We start from the raw sequence: 15,784 nt of genomic DNA, 5'->3' as shown, positions 1-15,784 counted from the left end.
CTCAGAAGTACCAAAACAAGCCAGGCACAGGGGCACTTGCCTGTAATCGCAGCACTCGGGGAGACAGAGGCAGGTGGATCTCTGAGTTTGAGGACAGCCTAGTCTACAAATCGAGTCCAAGACAGCCAAGGCTACACAGAGAAACCCTATCTTGAAAAACCAAAAAAGAAAAGGGGGAGGGGGCGCGCTGGAGAGATGGCTCAGTGGTTAAGAGCACTGTCTGCTCTTCCAGAGGTCCTGAGTTCAATTCCCAGCAACCATATGGTGGCTCACAACCATCTATACTGGGATCTGATGCCCTCTTCTGGCATGCAGGTGTACATGCAGCTAGAATACTCACATACAAAATAAAATAAAATAAAACAAAAAAACCAAATAAATAAATCTCTAAAAAGAATCCCCAGGAAGCTGAGATGCTAGATGTAATAAATAAAGACATTAAAACAACTATTTTTGCAATGCTGAGAAAGTGAAAGAAGACATTTGCAAAGGCAGATAATAGATAAAGTTTTTTAAAAAGTGAGTATTTCAATAAAAGGGAATTTTATTTTAAAGATTTATTTATTGTCATATTCTAGATGGCTGTAAGCCATCATGTGGTTGCTTAGAATTGAACTCAGGACCTCTGGAAGAGCAGGTGGTGCTCTTAACCACTAAGCCATCTCTCCAGCTAGGGGAAATTATTTTTTAAAAAATTCTAGAGCTAAAAGTACAGTAAGTGAAGTGGTAAAGATGCTAGAGTTTAAAAACAGGTAAGGAGGGGCTGGAGAAATGGCTCAGCAGTTAATAGCACTGGCTCATCTTCCAGAGGACCCAGAACCCACATGGCAACTCACAACTGTCTGTAATTCCAGGTCCAGGGGATCTAACTCCCTCATATATGCAGTCAAAACATCAATGTACATAAAACTAAAATAAATAGCCGGGCATGGTGGCACACGCCTTTAATCCCAGCGCTTGGGAGGCAGAGGCAGGTGGATAGCTTTGAGTTCGAGGCCAGCCTGGTCTACAAAGTGAGTCCAGGACAGCCAAGGCTATACAGAGAAACCTTGTCAAAAAGCAAACAAAAACAAAAACAAAACAAAAAACAAAAGAATAACAACAACAACAAAATCAAAAGTGGAGAAGAGGGCTGGAGAGATGGCTCAGGCACTAAAGTCTGGGCTCATAAACAAAAGTGAAAAAGAGATTAAGATATCCCCAGATAATAGCTGAAGGGGTCCATCAGACCTGCCCTACAAGGAATGTTCAAGGAGTTGGTCCCTTAGGGCTGAAATGACAAGAAGTCAGACAGTAACTCAAACCTATGAGAAAGGGCCAAACCCCCTAAACATTAAAAAATAAAATAAGAGAGAAAAAAATTACAGACCCAAACTCGACCTTTTCCTAATACAATCTATTAGAATTAACTCAAACGAGGCTGATGATACACATAGCTTAGTGGTTAAGGACCCAAGTTCAGTTCCCAGCACCAGCACCTATGATGGGAGCTTGCAACCACTTGTAACTCTAGCTCCAGGGGATCTGATGCCATCTTCTGGCCTCCAAGGGCACTAGCACACACACAGAATACACACTCATAAACAAAGACCTAACTAAAGCAAACCATAAATGACTTCAAAAACATAAATGCAAGGTTTAAAACTATCATAACTCATAGGAGAAAACCCTAGCGGTTCTTCATGCTATTGGATTTGGCAAAGTTTATAAGAGAAAGCCGCACAAATGGACTTGGGTTATTTTTTAAAAGTCATGAAGTTAGGAGGGGGTCGGGGAAGGGGCATTTGGGAGGAGCCAGAAGAGACGGGGTAAGAACTATGACTGAACACATTGCAAATAACAAAGCCTATTATGTTAAGAATGACTAGGACTATAAATATCATAATACAACTAAAATGTTAAAACCATCATCACTACCTCCCCAGAAAACACCCAACTAGATGAGCACAGAGGGGACTTTCTTAGTTGTTAGGCTAAAGTAGTGGCTGGGGACTGGTGGTCATGTGGAGGCAAGCTGCATGGAGCCTGCCAGCCCAGTGTAGCCACATGGATGGACGGACGGACGGATGGATAGATGGACGGATGGATGGATGGATGGATGCCTCGTAGCTCAGCAGTTATGGAGTAGGCCACTGTGGCCCACGGCAGTTCTTCCCTCTTCCCCACAGACCCCTTGCTGCAGGCTCACCTTGGAGGAACAAGAACAAGCAAGTTCCCGGGTGAGCTCCTCAAGGGCCTTCGCATCTCGGCCACAGAGCACCAGTTTAGCCCCCGCGGCATGGAAGACTCTGGCACATTCTAAGAGAAAAGAAACAAACTCTAATAGTGGAAATGATCCAGGGCCATTTTTCCTGCAGGCAGTGGAGTTCAAAATCACCCAGCACAAGGCCCACTGCTCCTCTCATACTAGACTGGTGTGGGGGAGGGAGGGAGGGAGGGAGGGAGGGAGGGAGGGAGGGAGGGAGGGAAGCAGAGAGGGAGGGAGGGAGCTCAGTGTAGCAGTCCAATCCGGCGGTATGACACATATCTAGGAGGCGGAGAAAAGCAGGGGCAGTGGAGAAGTTTGTGAGTATGATACGCAGAACTTTCATTGGTGTTCTTTTGTTTTGTTTTGTTTTTCAGAGACAGGGTTTCTGAGTAACCTTGGTTGGCTTGGACTCCCTTTGTAGACCAGGCTGGCCTTGAACTCACAGAGATCCACTTGCCTCTGCCTCCTGAGTGCTGGGATTACAGGAATGCGCCACCATGCTTGATTTTTTTTTCCTAATTATTTTTTTGAATATTTTATTTATTTATTTTATGTATGAGTGTTCTATCTGCATATATACCTGTATGCCAGAAGAGGGCATCAGCATTGATGGTTACTGGGAATTGAACTCAGGACCTCTGGAATAGCAGACAGTGCTCTTATCCACTGAGCCATCTCTCCAGCCCCTCCATGGTGTTCTTATGTAACGCTGAGCAATCCTGTGGGCATCAACTCTCATGTAATTGAAGAAGCCCAGCAAGACTAAGCAGAGTTTGAGACCCACCCAGCAAGCTGGGAACCCGGCCCACAAACAATCCACTTCCATAAGTAGTACTAGCTCCCCTGTTGCTGTGGCCCCTGGACACTGTGTCCCACATGTCCAGCACCACCAACACTGCTCCCTAGACCACTAATGCAACTCGCAGATATACATGCACAGCTCTTCAGAAAATCAAAACACCCCTTCAGGAGTCCTGGCCCCAAAGGGAAGGTGCCTAGGAAACGCTGGAGGCAGGGGGATGGTGCACAAGGCACTGGAGAGGCTATGGAAGGCAATGCTGGACTAAAGCCTGCTAGCTAGAGAAGAGAGGTTTGGGCAGCAAAATTAAGTCGGGGGAAACCGGGGAGAGCCTCTGGCTCCTTGCTGACCCTCCCAAGTGTGTCCTAGCAAACTCTCAGTGCCCTGGCCACTGCAGTTTGGACAGAGTGCAGCCCAGTGCTCCAGAGGATGGATCTGAGCGGAGTCTGTGGACACCTCTCTAGACTTCTTTGCCTCCAGGTTCTGAGATAGTCACCTAAGTTACAGTCTGTTTCTCTGTAAGATGCAAACAACGATACCTAAGCCAGAGGGGACTAAGGTTGAATAAGTTAAAGCAGGTAACTATTTCAAAGGTAAAGCATTATGAAATATTTTTAATACCAGTTTTTAATACTTTAATCTCCCCCCGCCCCTTTTTTTTTGGTTTTCGAGCCAGGGTTTCTTTGTGCAACTCTGGCTATCCTTGAACTCAATCTGCAGACCAGGCTGGTCTTGAACTCAGAGATCCACCTGTCTCTGTCTCCCAAGTGCTGAGATTAAAAGCATGCACCACCACCACCCAGCTAATACTTTTTTGGTTTTGTTTTTGTTTTTCTGTTTTTTTGTTTGTTTGTTTGTTTTGGAGACAGGGTCTCATGTCTAGAGTGGCCTTCAGACTCAACATGTTCCTGAGGATGGCCTTAAACTCTTAGTCCTCCTGCCTCTACCACCCAAGTGTTAGGGTACAGGCGTGCACCACCTTGACTGGCTAATACTTTAATGTTTTCAAACTGCCCTTCACAAGTGTTCCACAAATTAATGAGCTGGCGTAAGTGTGCAAACCAGGGCACTGACTGCCCTGCAAATATTCATGAATGTATCTTCTCAGGACATGTGGACCCTGACTGCCCACAGGTCTCAGAACCAATCTTAGAGGCCCAGGTGGTCCAGTGGCTTCTTAGGTCCCATGGCTCATGGATGGGACAAGCCTGCCTCGCAGGGCAACTCAACCCCTGAAAGCCATCACCAAAAGGTTGGCAAGCAATGGGGCTGTCATTTGCTTACCCAAGAAGGGGCAGGGTCAAAGGTCTATGCAGTGTACACTATTATGAACAACCCTTTCCTCAGGTAAGAGTCAGACAGGAGGGCAGCAGTGCCCTTCACAAAAGACAGAAGTGCTCTGCCAACTGAGCAGCTCATGGGACAAAGAGGTACCTCCGTACCCGGTGGCTGCCCTTTAGCCTCCTGTACAGCATTCCCCAACATATCAGGCCAGCACCCCTCACATGGGCTTCTGGAAGGAGGTGCTAAGCAGACTGCACAAGTACATAGGCAGGGGTGCTGTCGTTTCTGAAGGAAGTCCAGCAATGCCTCACTGGCTCATCCTAATGAGAGGCAGATGCCTAAAGGACCAGACGCCACTTCTACCTGTCTGTGTCCGTGTGTGTGTCCGTGTGTGTGTCCGTGTGTGTGTGTGTGTGTGTGTGTGTGTGTGTGTGTGTGTGTGTCGGGTAGGGAGTTGGCTTCACCTTGTCACAGTCTCCAGCAAAGCAAGCAGCAAAGGTCCCCAGCACAGGCAGGGTAGGGGCTGTGCACAGAGCAGCTGCTGGCACTCCTGAGGCTAGACCGGCTCACCTGGCTTACTCTATCATCTTCCAAGTCAGAAGCTTGAGCCCGCCTGGTTTCCTCACCCTATTTCGTCCTGTCCTGACTAAAAGTGAGCAGTCATACTGGGGTAGAAGACAGCGTCTAGAGAAGGATCTCCTACAGCCTGTGCGAGCTTTGCTTCCTAGAGATGCTACAAGGGAGTGTGGGGAGGGACAGAACGGAGAACAGGACTGAAGGATGCCACTGTCACTTCTTTTTTTTTTTTTTTTTTTTGGTTTTTTGAGACAGGGTTTCTCTGTTTAGCCTTGGCTGTCCTGGACTCACTCTGTAGACCAGGCTGGGCCACCACTGCCCAGCTTCCACTGTCACTTCTTGAAAAAGCTGCTACGGGGGCTGGAGAGATGGCTCAGTGGTTAAGAGCACTGACACTCTTCCAGAGGTCCTGAGTTCAATTCCCAACAACTATATGGTGGCTCACAACCATCTATAATGTGATCTGATCATACTGTATACATAATAAATAAATTTTTAAAAAAAGAAAAGAAAAAAATAACAAAAAAGAAAAAGCTGCTACAAGCCAGGCAGTGATAGTACACACCTGTAATCCCAGCACTTGGGAGGCAGAGGCAGGCGGAGCTCTGTGAGTTCGAGGCCAGCCTGCTCTACAAAGCAAGTCCAGGACAGCCAAGGCTACACAGAGAAATCCTGTTTTGAAAAAGCCTAAGAAAGAAAAAAACAAAAGAAAAAAAAAAAAAAAGCTGCTACCGGGAGGTAGGAAGCTGAGGGAAAAGGCCAACAGTTGCCTATGGCTGCACACAAGGCCCAGCACTACCCACATGCCTGGGGTGCCTGGGCTGTCAATCAAGACAGCTGTGCACAGCCATGCTTCAGGCTGCCAGAAGTCAGCATCCAGAACATTCTGGACATTCAGTCAATGTTCCTCAAGGACAAGGCCCTGTAGCTGAAATGCACAAAACAGAAGACAAACTTTGAGAATCAGTCTGAAAACTCATTCTGGCCTGGCATGGTGGCACACGCATGCCCTTAATTCCAGTACTCAGGAGGTAGAGGCAGGTGGGTGGCTGTGAATTCGAGGCTAGCCAGGGCTGTTACACAGAGAAATCCTGTCTCGAACAACCAAAAAGAAAATAGAAAACTCATCCTGAAACGCTGACCCTTGGTGCAGCGGACATGGCAGGCAGGACCCCACAGATGTGCCTCCTAGCAGATGCCAGGGGCCAGCAGCATCTGCCTCTGAGGTGGCCACCTAAGGCTCTGTCCACTATCTGGGTGGACTCCTGCTGCGGCCTTACAGGAGGCAGAGGGAAACACCCTGACTGGAGCCTGGAGAAGCACATCGTTCACTATGCTCAGATATGGTTTCCTCGTCACATTGTTCCCTTCAGTCCTGGAATTGGGAGAGAAGTGCGGCTATAAAGACAGTGTCCTACACACTCTCATGTCTAGCACCCTCAGTGCACCTCCGTTCCAACTGAGCCAGCAGTCGCTCTTCAAAGACTTGAAAACTTGTTCTTAAGCTAAGTATGGCAAGGTGACACATGCCTGTAATTTCAGCACCAGGATGCCAGCGGACTATCACAAGTTCAAGGCCAACCTGGTTTATATAGCAGGTTCTTAGCCATCTGGGACTTCACAGTGAGACCCTGTCTCAAAGAAAAAAAAATAAACAATAAACTCAAATTGCCCCTGGTCGCTGAGACCTAACAGCAGCTGCTAGCCAGCCTATTTATAGTAGCTGAGTAATGACAAAGACCTGACCAATGGCATTGGGCCTGCACAGTTGTGCTTTAAAAAGTCCAAAGCTGTCCAGGCATGGTGGCGCAAGCCTTCAATCCCAGCACTTGGAGATAGAGGCAGGTGGATTGCTGCGAGTTTGAGGCCAGCCTGGTCTACAAAGCAAGTCCAGGACAGTCAGGGCTACACAGAGAAACAAAACAAACAACCCCCCCTCCCCAAAAAGCGTCCAAAGCTCCAACAGCAGATACAAGGGCACCCTCAGAATCTCACCTACCAGCCATAGCATCAGGTATACAAGTGAACCCAAGACCTCCCCAGCTCCTCTGGCACACCACATACCTGTCTGTGCCTTTGTATTTCTAGAACATCTGCCTTCCCACACCTTTTTCCCCCTTGTTTTTTTTGAGACAGGGTTTCTCTGTGTAGCCTTGGCTGTACTGGACTTGCTTCGTAGACCAGGCTGGCCTCAAACTCACAGAGAGCCACCTGCCTCTGCCTCCCGAGTGCTGGGATTACAGGCATGTGCCACTGCACCCGGCTTTCCCACATCTTTTACCACTCTTCTGTTCCCACATGTGGGGGTATCTGGACTATCCCTAGGCCCCACACACTCTTCCTCAGCTGTGGCTTTAGGACTGGGTCAAACCTAGGTTTGGCTCCTGGCTCTGCGGTTACTGCTCTGAGTCTTGGATCAGTCACAGGGCCTCAACTCTCAGCTGTGTTGGCACGGTGAGAGCGCCGGTAACTGTCCCTCCCTACCACACCTGTTGAGAACACAATACTGGGGCAAGAGTTGCAGGTCAGGCTCAACCTTCCATCCTGGAATGGCACTGGAGCCACAGGGAGCTGCTATGTTGTGCGGGGCAAAGACTGAGGAGAGAGGGCAGGGCACTCTAGGTGGCAGGTCTGTTGTGAACCCTTTCCCGAGCTGCTGGAGTCACCAGCAGAGCTCCATGGGAGGAAGGGGCTGAGCCTGCATCCAGCACACGTTCCCTGAGCTCCAAAGGTATCATCACTGAAGGGCAAAGGCACTGAGCTAGAAGGCTCATGGCTCTGACCGCTAATCTTTCTAGGTCCCTGATGAGAAACCATGAAAGGCAGTGCCATGCCCCCAAACCGAAGCCAGTGTACCAACCAAATCCAGGAAAAGGTACAAACATTTTCTCATCTACTTCTCCACATCTGAAAATCCCTTTCAACAAGCAGCTGAGCTGAGGAAGGCCAGTGCTTAGCCTGGCCTCTTCATTCGCCTTTTTCATCGCTCTCGTGACTTTTCCCAACTGGACCATGGCAGCGGGTCCCTTCTGCATTGCCCTGTGATGGGTGAAGCCTGATTCCACTCCCGGCATCCCAGACCCCACCGCTCACCTCTGCCGAGCCCTGAGGTGGCACCTGTAAGCACCACTACAGCATTCTTCACATAAGTCTTCGAGCGGATCCGCTGCAGCAGGCGGAAGAGGCTGAAAATCCCTAGGCAGCCAAACAGCAGGGGCAGGATGGTCGTCTGGGTGAACAAGTCCATGGCCTTCTTCTTCAGCATACTCTTCCTGGAAAACCAAACACTGCAGGAGAAGCAGGGACTAGCCACAGCCCCTCTCTACGTTATGCAGATCCCATGTGCCTTTCCATATAATGAACTAGGGCCAGGACAGGAGGGGACTGGGGCTCAAGCCAGCAGAGTTGAGGACTTGGGGACATTTTCTTCTCACTACAACCCCAGCTCCTTGTACCAGGCAGGTCTCAGGGTGGAACAATCCTGCCTTGTCCAAAATGGCCCAGGAGCTGGTCAGACAACAGCTAGTCCCAGACAACAGGCAGGTGGGTTGGTAGGGCCCCTGCACAGGGAAGGACAGCATGGCTTAGCCTCGGGGACAAGGACCAGAGTCTTGCCAGGCTTATTAACTGGAAGCCACTCTGCACAACCTCTCATGGGCCCCTCAAAACCACAACCAGCAGGGTCTCAGCCCCATTTCAAATGTGGAACTTAGCCCCATCTGCGCCCAAAGCCACAAGGGCAAAACATCAAGGGTGACTCAGAGGTTCCAGAAAAAGCTGCGCAGAGCCCTGGGGCACCACCTTCCCACCCGTTGCTTCCCACCCAGGCCTCCGTCCTCTTCACTCAGGCCTGCTAACAGGTGAGATGAATTATCTTTGACGTGTTCATAGGATGCAGCTGCCAGGAGCAGCAGCTGCCTCATGCAGAGTAATCGCAGACCTCAGAAAGTCTTCACAGCAAACAAATCTAAAGACCTTGGGGTTGGAAAGATGGCCCAGTGGTTAAGAGCACTGACTGCTCTTCCAGAGATTCTAAGTTTGATTCCCAGCAATGACATGGTGGCTCACAGCCATCTATAATGTGACCTGATGCCCTCTTCTGGCCTACAAGTGTGCATGCAGGCAGAGAATGTATACATAATAATAAATAAATCTTTATAAATAAATAAAGACCTCGGAGTGCTGGTTCTTACCAAACAAGAGCTCACTAAATAGGGTTCAGTGAAGTTTAACTTCTACATCTGCACAAATCATTTAGCTTAATTAAATTAACAGGACAAAATTTGTCAAGCACACAAAAGAGTTTGCACTCTATGTCTAAATGTGTTTATCAGAAAATGTTTCCAAGGCCACTGCAGCAGCCAGCCAGTAGACAGGCATTAAACTGCCCCAGACCCTTTTCACACCCATCGGGGAACAGGAAAAAGAACAAGAGCCCCCAGGGGAACACAAAAGAAAGCTTGGAGATCGCCTCACGAAGCTTAATTTAGCTTGAGCCAGCAACCTACGACAGAAAGAGAAAAGGCTACACACCATCCTGCTTGCTCCTGAGATTCTTTACCATGGCTCAGGCCAGATTTGGCTAACCCTGGAGACCACTCTGTGGCAGTCTGAGTAAGATTGGTCCCATAGGCTCTTGGCTAAGTAATTGATTCCCAGTTGGTGGAACTATTGGGATGAATTGGGGTGTGGGCTTATTGGGGAGGTGTGTGGAACAGCTAAGCTGTTCCAGATGCCATTCCTTAGCTCTGCAATGCACTCAATCTCTGGAACCCTGGGCCAAAGTCAATGCTTTCTTTTTTGGTTTTTCGAGACACAGTTTCTCTGTGTAGCCTTGGCTGTCCTGGACTCCCTTTGTAGACCAGGCTGGCCTCGAACTCACAGTGATCCACCTGCCTCTGCCTCCCGAGTGCTGGGACTACAGCCATATGCTCCATGCGTGGCTTAAATGCTTTCTTTTGTAAATTGCCTTGGCCATGGAGTTTTGTCACAATGGAAAGTCACTAAAACTAAACCTGGTACCAGGGAGTGGGCTATTGCTGTGAACTCCCTAACCATGCTGGGTTCTGGAGTAATGTGAAAAACTTTGGGGTGTTAGTTTAGGGAAGAAGTTGAGGTGGGCGTGGTGGCACATGCCTTTAAAACCAGCACGTGGGAGGCAGAGGCAGGCGGATCACTCTGAGTTTGAGGCCAGGCTGGACTACAAAGTGAGTCCAGGACAGTCAAGGCTACACAGAGAAACCCTGTCTCGGAAAAACAAACAAACAAACAAACAGACAGACAGACAAACAAAATTTACCTAAGTCTTCAAGGTTGCCAAATACAAACAGCCAAAACACTATATCATTTATATAATTCATGATTGTTTCGTGGTTCTTCTCACTGTAGGTAGTTTATTGTATGTGTAATAATATAAATGTATATGTAAAAAAAAGAAAAGTAATACAAAAGAAAAGAATTTACCTAAGGCTGGGCACGGTGGATGTTTTGTCACAGAATAGAAGGGACTATGTGACACATTCCATCGAGGACAAGCACAGTGCAGGACTAACAGGACCCATCCTCAGTCAATGCTACTGCCAGTGAGGAGTGTCCACAGCTGTGCTCAGCACAGCAAGTCACTCAGTCTGGCAAGGCATGTCGGAAGCAGACACACAGTAAACTGAACATCAGTGGCACCTCTCCACACTAACTCAGCATAACCAGCACGGGGAAAGACATCCTCAGAGTCAGCCATCTTCCTGGTGAACAGGGCTCAACTATGGCTATGACATCATTTTCCTGAATAGGTAAAAATATTCATATTCATACAGCCTGGGCTGGTTAGTTTCTCAACTAAGAAAATGCCTCCAGGTGGCGCTCGCCTTTAATCCCGGCACTCGGGAGGCAGAGGCAGGCGGATCGCTGTGAGTTTGAGGCCAGCATGGTCTACAAAGTGAGTCCAGGACTGCCAAGGTTACACAGAGAAACCCTGTCTCAGAAAAAAAAGAAAAGAGAAAAAAAAAAAAAAAAAGAAAAAAAAAAAAAAGAAAAGAAAAAAGAAAACGCCTCCATAATATCCAGCTGTAGGGCATTTTTTAATTAGTGACTGATGATGGTGGAGGGCCCAGGCATTATGGTGGTACCATCCCTGGGCTGGTGGTCCTGGGCTCTATAAGAAAGCAGGCTGAGGAAGCCATGAGGAGCAAGCCAGCAAGCAGCTCTTCTCCATGGCCTCTGCATCAGCTCCTGCCTCCAGGTTCCTGTTCTGACCTCCTCCTATGTTGGACCATGACGTGGAAGTGTAAGCCGAGTAACCCCTTCCTCCCCAAGTTGTTTTTGGTCATGGTGCTTCATTACAGTGATGATAACCCAACTAAGACATGTTCACTTTTCAAATGCTTAGATGCCTACCCACCTATTCTACACTGCAGAACAACCACACCAATGGGCCCCAGGTTGTTGGGCCTTGCAGGCCTCTCTCAAACAGTTGGCATGAATAGGCCCAGATTGATACATATGGGTAATCCCACTGAGAAGTAGGACAGGTGGTGGTGATGCCTGTCTTTGTTCCCAGCAATTTGGAGGTAGAGGCAGGTGAATCTCTGAGCTCAAGGCCAGCCTGGACTACAGATGGAGTTCCAGGACAGCCAAGGCTACACAGAGAAACCGGATCTTGAAAAAAAAAAAATGTAGAAGGGAATTTTGTCTCAGGCAATCATATTTCCAGAGCAGGAAATAATTTTTTTAAAAAAAGATTTATTATGTATACAGTGTAACATCTGCAGGTCACAAGAGGGCACCAGGTCTCGTTATAGATGGTTGTGAGCCACCATGTGGTTGTTGGGAATTGAACTCAGGGCCCAAGGAAGAGCAGCCAGTGCTCTTAACCTCTGAGCCATCTCTCCAGCCCTAAATCTTCTATATAAGAAAGATCAAAGACATTTTCTTTCAAAGTGGCATGGGAGAAGGCTTTACTATGCTTAAAAGTATGCATTTGACTTCCAAATGCTTATTAGCTTCCAGTTCAGGGTGTGGCCAAATCATAGGCCAGGAGGCAAGAGTGGCAGGATAAGAAGGAGCCAGATCCCAGCACTTGGAAGGTGGAAGCAGTGGGATCTCTGTGAGTCTGAGGCCAGTTTGGTCTACATAGTGAGACCCTGCCTTAAAAACAAAAAACAAACACCTAACCCAAAGCAATAGAGTGTAAGGGTGGTGGGCTGATTTTGCTCACGTTTTCCATACATCAACTGGTGGGAAAGAGGGACAGTGTCTTCCCAGGGCTATCTGACCACAGCAGGAAGCAGGACAGGAAATGGAGACTCAGAAAAGGAAGGCTCCCTCAACAAAAAGCAGAGCACAGACTCTCCAGAAGTGAAGACGTGCCACCTACACATGCAGAATGGACGCCAGTCACAGCCACCTAGCTGCCAGCGAGAGACCTAAGGCCTGAAGTTGTACTAATGAGCTGTATCAACTGGCATAAGGAAGAAACAGAGCTGAGGGGCTCACAGGCTGCGCTATCCACCTGTATTTTCTTTATTTCTTCTTTCTTCTTCCTCCTCCTCCTTCTCTTTTTTGGTTTTCTGAGACAAGACAGGATTCTCTGTGTAGCCTTGGCTGTCCTGGACTCACTCTGTCGACCAGGCTGGCCTCAAACTTCACAGATCCGCCTGCCTCTGCCTTTCCCAATACTGGGATTACAGGTGTGTGCTACCGCACCTGGCTGGTTTGTATCTGCATACACTAGGAGATTTGTAAATTCTAGACCTACAGCAAGAGCGCCTGTGTTCCTCGGGCCAGGCAGCTAGGGTTATGAGCTCTCACAGTCAGCTGCTCTTTCTCTTCCAAGAAGTGTTTTGCCAATGGCTTCTGAAATACCAGCTTAGATATAAACTATGTCAGCTGTGATGACATTACTCCTTGTTCAATTACTTTGGCCAAAGTTCACCACTGTAAGTCAGAGATGGAATCTGTTCCCAAGACTCCTTTATTCTCTCAGGCAATGTTTTTTGTCTTTTAGTTTTTTCCAGGCAGGGTTTCTCTGTGTAGCCTTGACTGTTCTGGACTTTGTAGACCAGGCTGGCCTCAAACTCACATCAATCCGCCTACCTCTACCTCCCTAGTGCTGGAATTAAAGGCGTGTACCACCATGCCTGGCAAGGCAATGTTTTTGTTGTTGTTGTTTGGGGTTTTTTGGTTTTTTTCCTTTTTTCTCTTTCTTTCTTTCTTTTTTTTTTTTTTTTTTTTCCAGACAGGGTCTCTCTCTGTGTTAGCCTTGGCTGTCCTGGACTCGCTTTGTAGACCAGACTGGCCTCGAACTCACAGCGATCCACCTGCCTCTGCCTCCTGAGTGCTGGGATTAAAGGCATGCACCACCATGCCCAGCCTCGAGCAATGTTTTTAAAAAATCAAATCATCAGTAAAAATGGGCAATTGTACTCTATTCAGAAACTATGCACAGAAATTAAACATGTAAATCTGAAAATCACAAGACAAAGTCCTAAGAACTCTCCAGAGAGTAGGGAGGAATCGGTCCAGGTCTGTAAGAAGGGAATCATGCAGAATCAAGCCACATTACAAGCAAACTGGGCCAAAGGGCTGACAGGGCTTTAAATAGAAGACAAAGATTTATCTAAAGAAATCTGAAAATACATGTCTATTTTCCAAAAGTCTGAGCAGGGCCATGAGTAATGGTGCAGAGTTGTAATTCAAGCACTCGAGGCAAAAGCAGGAAGAAGAGCCACTAAGTACCAGACCTGACAAGGCTTCAGTCAAAGAGGAAGTGGGAGGGAGAGACACCCAGACCGCTCGCCTGGTTGACCATCAGTGACGAGAAAGCCCGTCTTCTCTGCCTCACCATCCGAAGTTAGGGAACCCGCCTCCTCGTTGGTCCCAGCTCCTCGTCACCTTCACCGCTGAGAAGACTGAGACTTTGCCTAGTTGGCCAGGGTGTCGGCACAGTATCTGGCCTCACGCCCCGTCTCCACCCAGCTCTTGCTCCCTTCTACAGCTCTTTCCTGTTTATAATACACACCTGTGCCACTATAGCAGGCCACCACGCCCCTCACTGCTGCTGTTGGCTTTTTCTTCTTCTTAGTGTTCTATTATCTTTCTTTTCTCGCTGTGGCCTAGCGCCCTGGCCGCTTTCATGTGTCTGCGACTCAACATCCTGAGAAAAAGGGCTGCTCTGTTATTTGTGAGCATATCTTTAACCCTCCTTTCTTAGTCTTCCTTTAACAGGAACTCCTCCATCTCAGCCCCACCTTTTTTTCTTTCTGTCTACCATTCCTCCTGTGTGTACCCCTTCTTCCATATGACAACCTGTTACTGAACAGTGACCTCTGACTTCTTCCTTTTTCATTTTCCCCACTCATAACCACAATAACACACGAGTGCACAGAGTACTGCTGGTGTCCCTTTACTCTCTAATGCAATCTATGCTTAAAGAAGGAATGACGATTCTACTGGCAACTAGCAATCCATCTTCATGCCCTTTACTCCCACACACCTTTAATCCCGAACAATGAAGGTATAGTCAGTTTATAGAAGGAAGCATCCATGTTTGAAAGGGATGTTTAATTGAGAAGCAGACAAAGTGATGGGATCATAGAAATATTTGACAGAACAGGATATGCCCAACTTTCATTTGGAAAGAGAGGTGACTTAAGAAGGGCAGTACAGGCAGAACGTGGTGGCGCACGCCTTTAATCCCAGCACTTGGGAGGCAGAGGCAGGCTGATCTCTGTGAGTTCAAGGCCAGCCTGGTCTACAAAGAGAGTTCAGGGCAGCCAGGGCTCTGTGTAACAGAGAAACCCTGTCTCGAAAACAAAACAAAACAAAGAACACAAGAAGGGCTGGAGCGATGTCTCAGAAGTTAAGAATACTAGAGGCAGAGGCAGGCGGATCGCTGTGAGTTCGAGGCCAGCCTGGTCTACAAAGTGAGTCCAGGATGGCCAAGGCTACACAGAGAAACCCTGTCTCGAAAAACAAAAAACAAAAACAACAACAACAAAAAAAGTTAAGAATACTAGCTGTTCTTCCAGAGGTCCTGAGTTCAATTCCCAGCAACCACATGGTGGCTCACAATCATCTATAATGCACTCTGGTGCCCTCTTCTGGTGGGTGGGCAAGCATACATGAGACAGAACCTTGTATACATAATAAACAAATTTTTTTTTAAATAAAGAACACAAGAAAAGCAGTACAAGGAGTGGGGGAGAGGAGGCAGTTTTACTGGGACAGTTGTACAGAGACAGGTTGCAGAGAGAGAACAAACTAGAAAGAGGTGAAGATAGAATAAGCTAGAGAATGAAAGGAGCCAGAAGATAAGAACAGATTAATTGCCAAAGTTAATATGAAGCCAAACAGAACAATTCAGCCAGAAGCTAGAGAAGCCAATTTGAACCAGTCAGCTAGGAGAGGCATTTGAGCCCAAACAGCTGAGTTAAACCAGCCAGTCAGAGTTCAGAAAGAGCTAGAAAGGGTGAGCTTATTCAGCAGTAAATCTCACAGGCTGAAAACACTGTAGGTCTACATTAGATTGTACAGAGTCTAGAAGCTTCTAGGACTAGGCCTAGGTTAGCAGATGGAGGCAGTAAGCCTTGGAGACAACAATTAAACCAGGCAAATAAAAATTACATTTACAGGGGGCACGTAGAGGTCATCGTGTGGCGCTGTGAAGGTGAAGCCTGGATTGTGTTAGAAACCCCAAGATGTTGGAGATGCCAGAGCTGTGAGATATCTGCTAAGGAGAGCTGCTAACAGGGAGCAGAGCCAGCCCAGGAGGAAGAAGTGTGTTGCAGTCAACAAAGCTGAAAGGAGCAGGAGATATGAAGAGCACTTTGACATCAGACATGGAGACGCCCTGCTGGTTTTTGGTCTTGCTTCCATCCAGT

The 15,784-nt window shown here is 47.8% G+C and overlaps 1 protein-coding gene across 4 annotated transcripts in view; it reads right to left on the bottom strand.

The window, feature by feature from the left end:
• The window catches only part of Smcr8 (SMCR8-C9orf72 complex subunit), a 76,984-nt gene that overhangs the window by 8,809 nt on the left and 52,391 nt on the right, over positions 1-15,784 (bottom strand). For 2 of the 4 annotated variants that reach the window (XM_051167676.1, XM_051167677.1), the window contains 2 exons: positions 8,001-8,179; positions 2,189-2,298 (listed from right to left, as the gene is read on the bottom strand). In XM_051167676.1, the coding sequence (XP_051023633.1) occupies positions 2,189-2,298; positions 8,001-8,179 (289 nt within the window). Of the gene's footprint in view, positions 1-2,188; positions 2,299-8,000; positions 8,180-8,362; positions 8,454-13,746; positions 13,815-15,784 lie in introns of those variants that run through there. The other 2 variants (XM_051167678.1, XM_051167679.1) reach the window with 2 other exon arrangements.

Source organism: Acomys russatus, chromosome 25, assembly GCF_903995435.1.
Source record: "Acomys russatus chromosome 25, mAcoRus1.1, whole genome shotgun sequence".
In the NCBI taxonomy this organism is placed as follows: domain Eukaryota; kingdom Metazoa; phylum Chordata; class Mammalia; order Rodentia; family Muridae; genus Acomys; species Acomys russatus.
The sequence above is the reverse complement of the archived record's forward strand: the minus strand, read 5'-3'. Positions and strand labels throughout refer to the sequence as shown.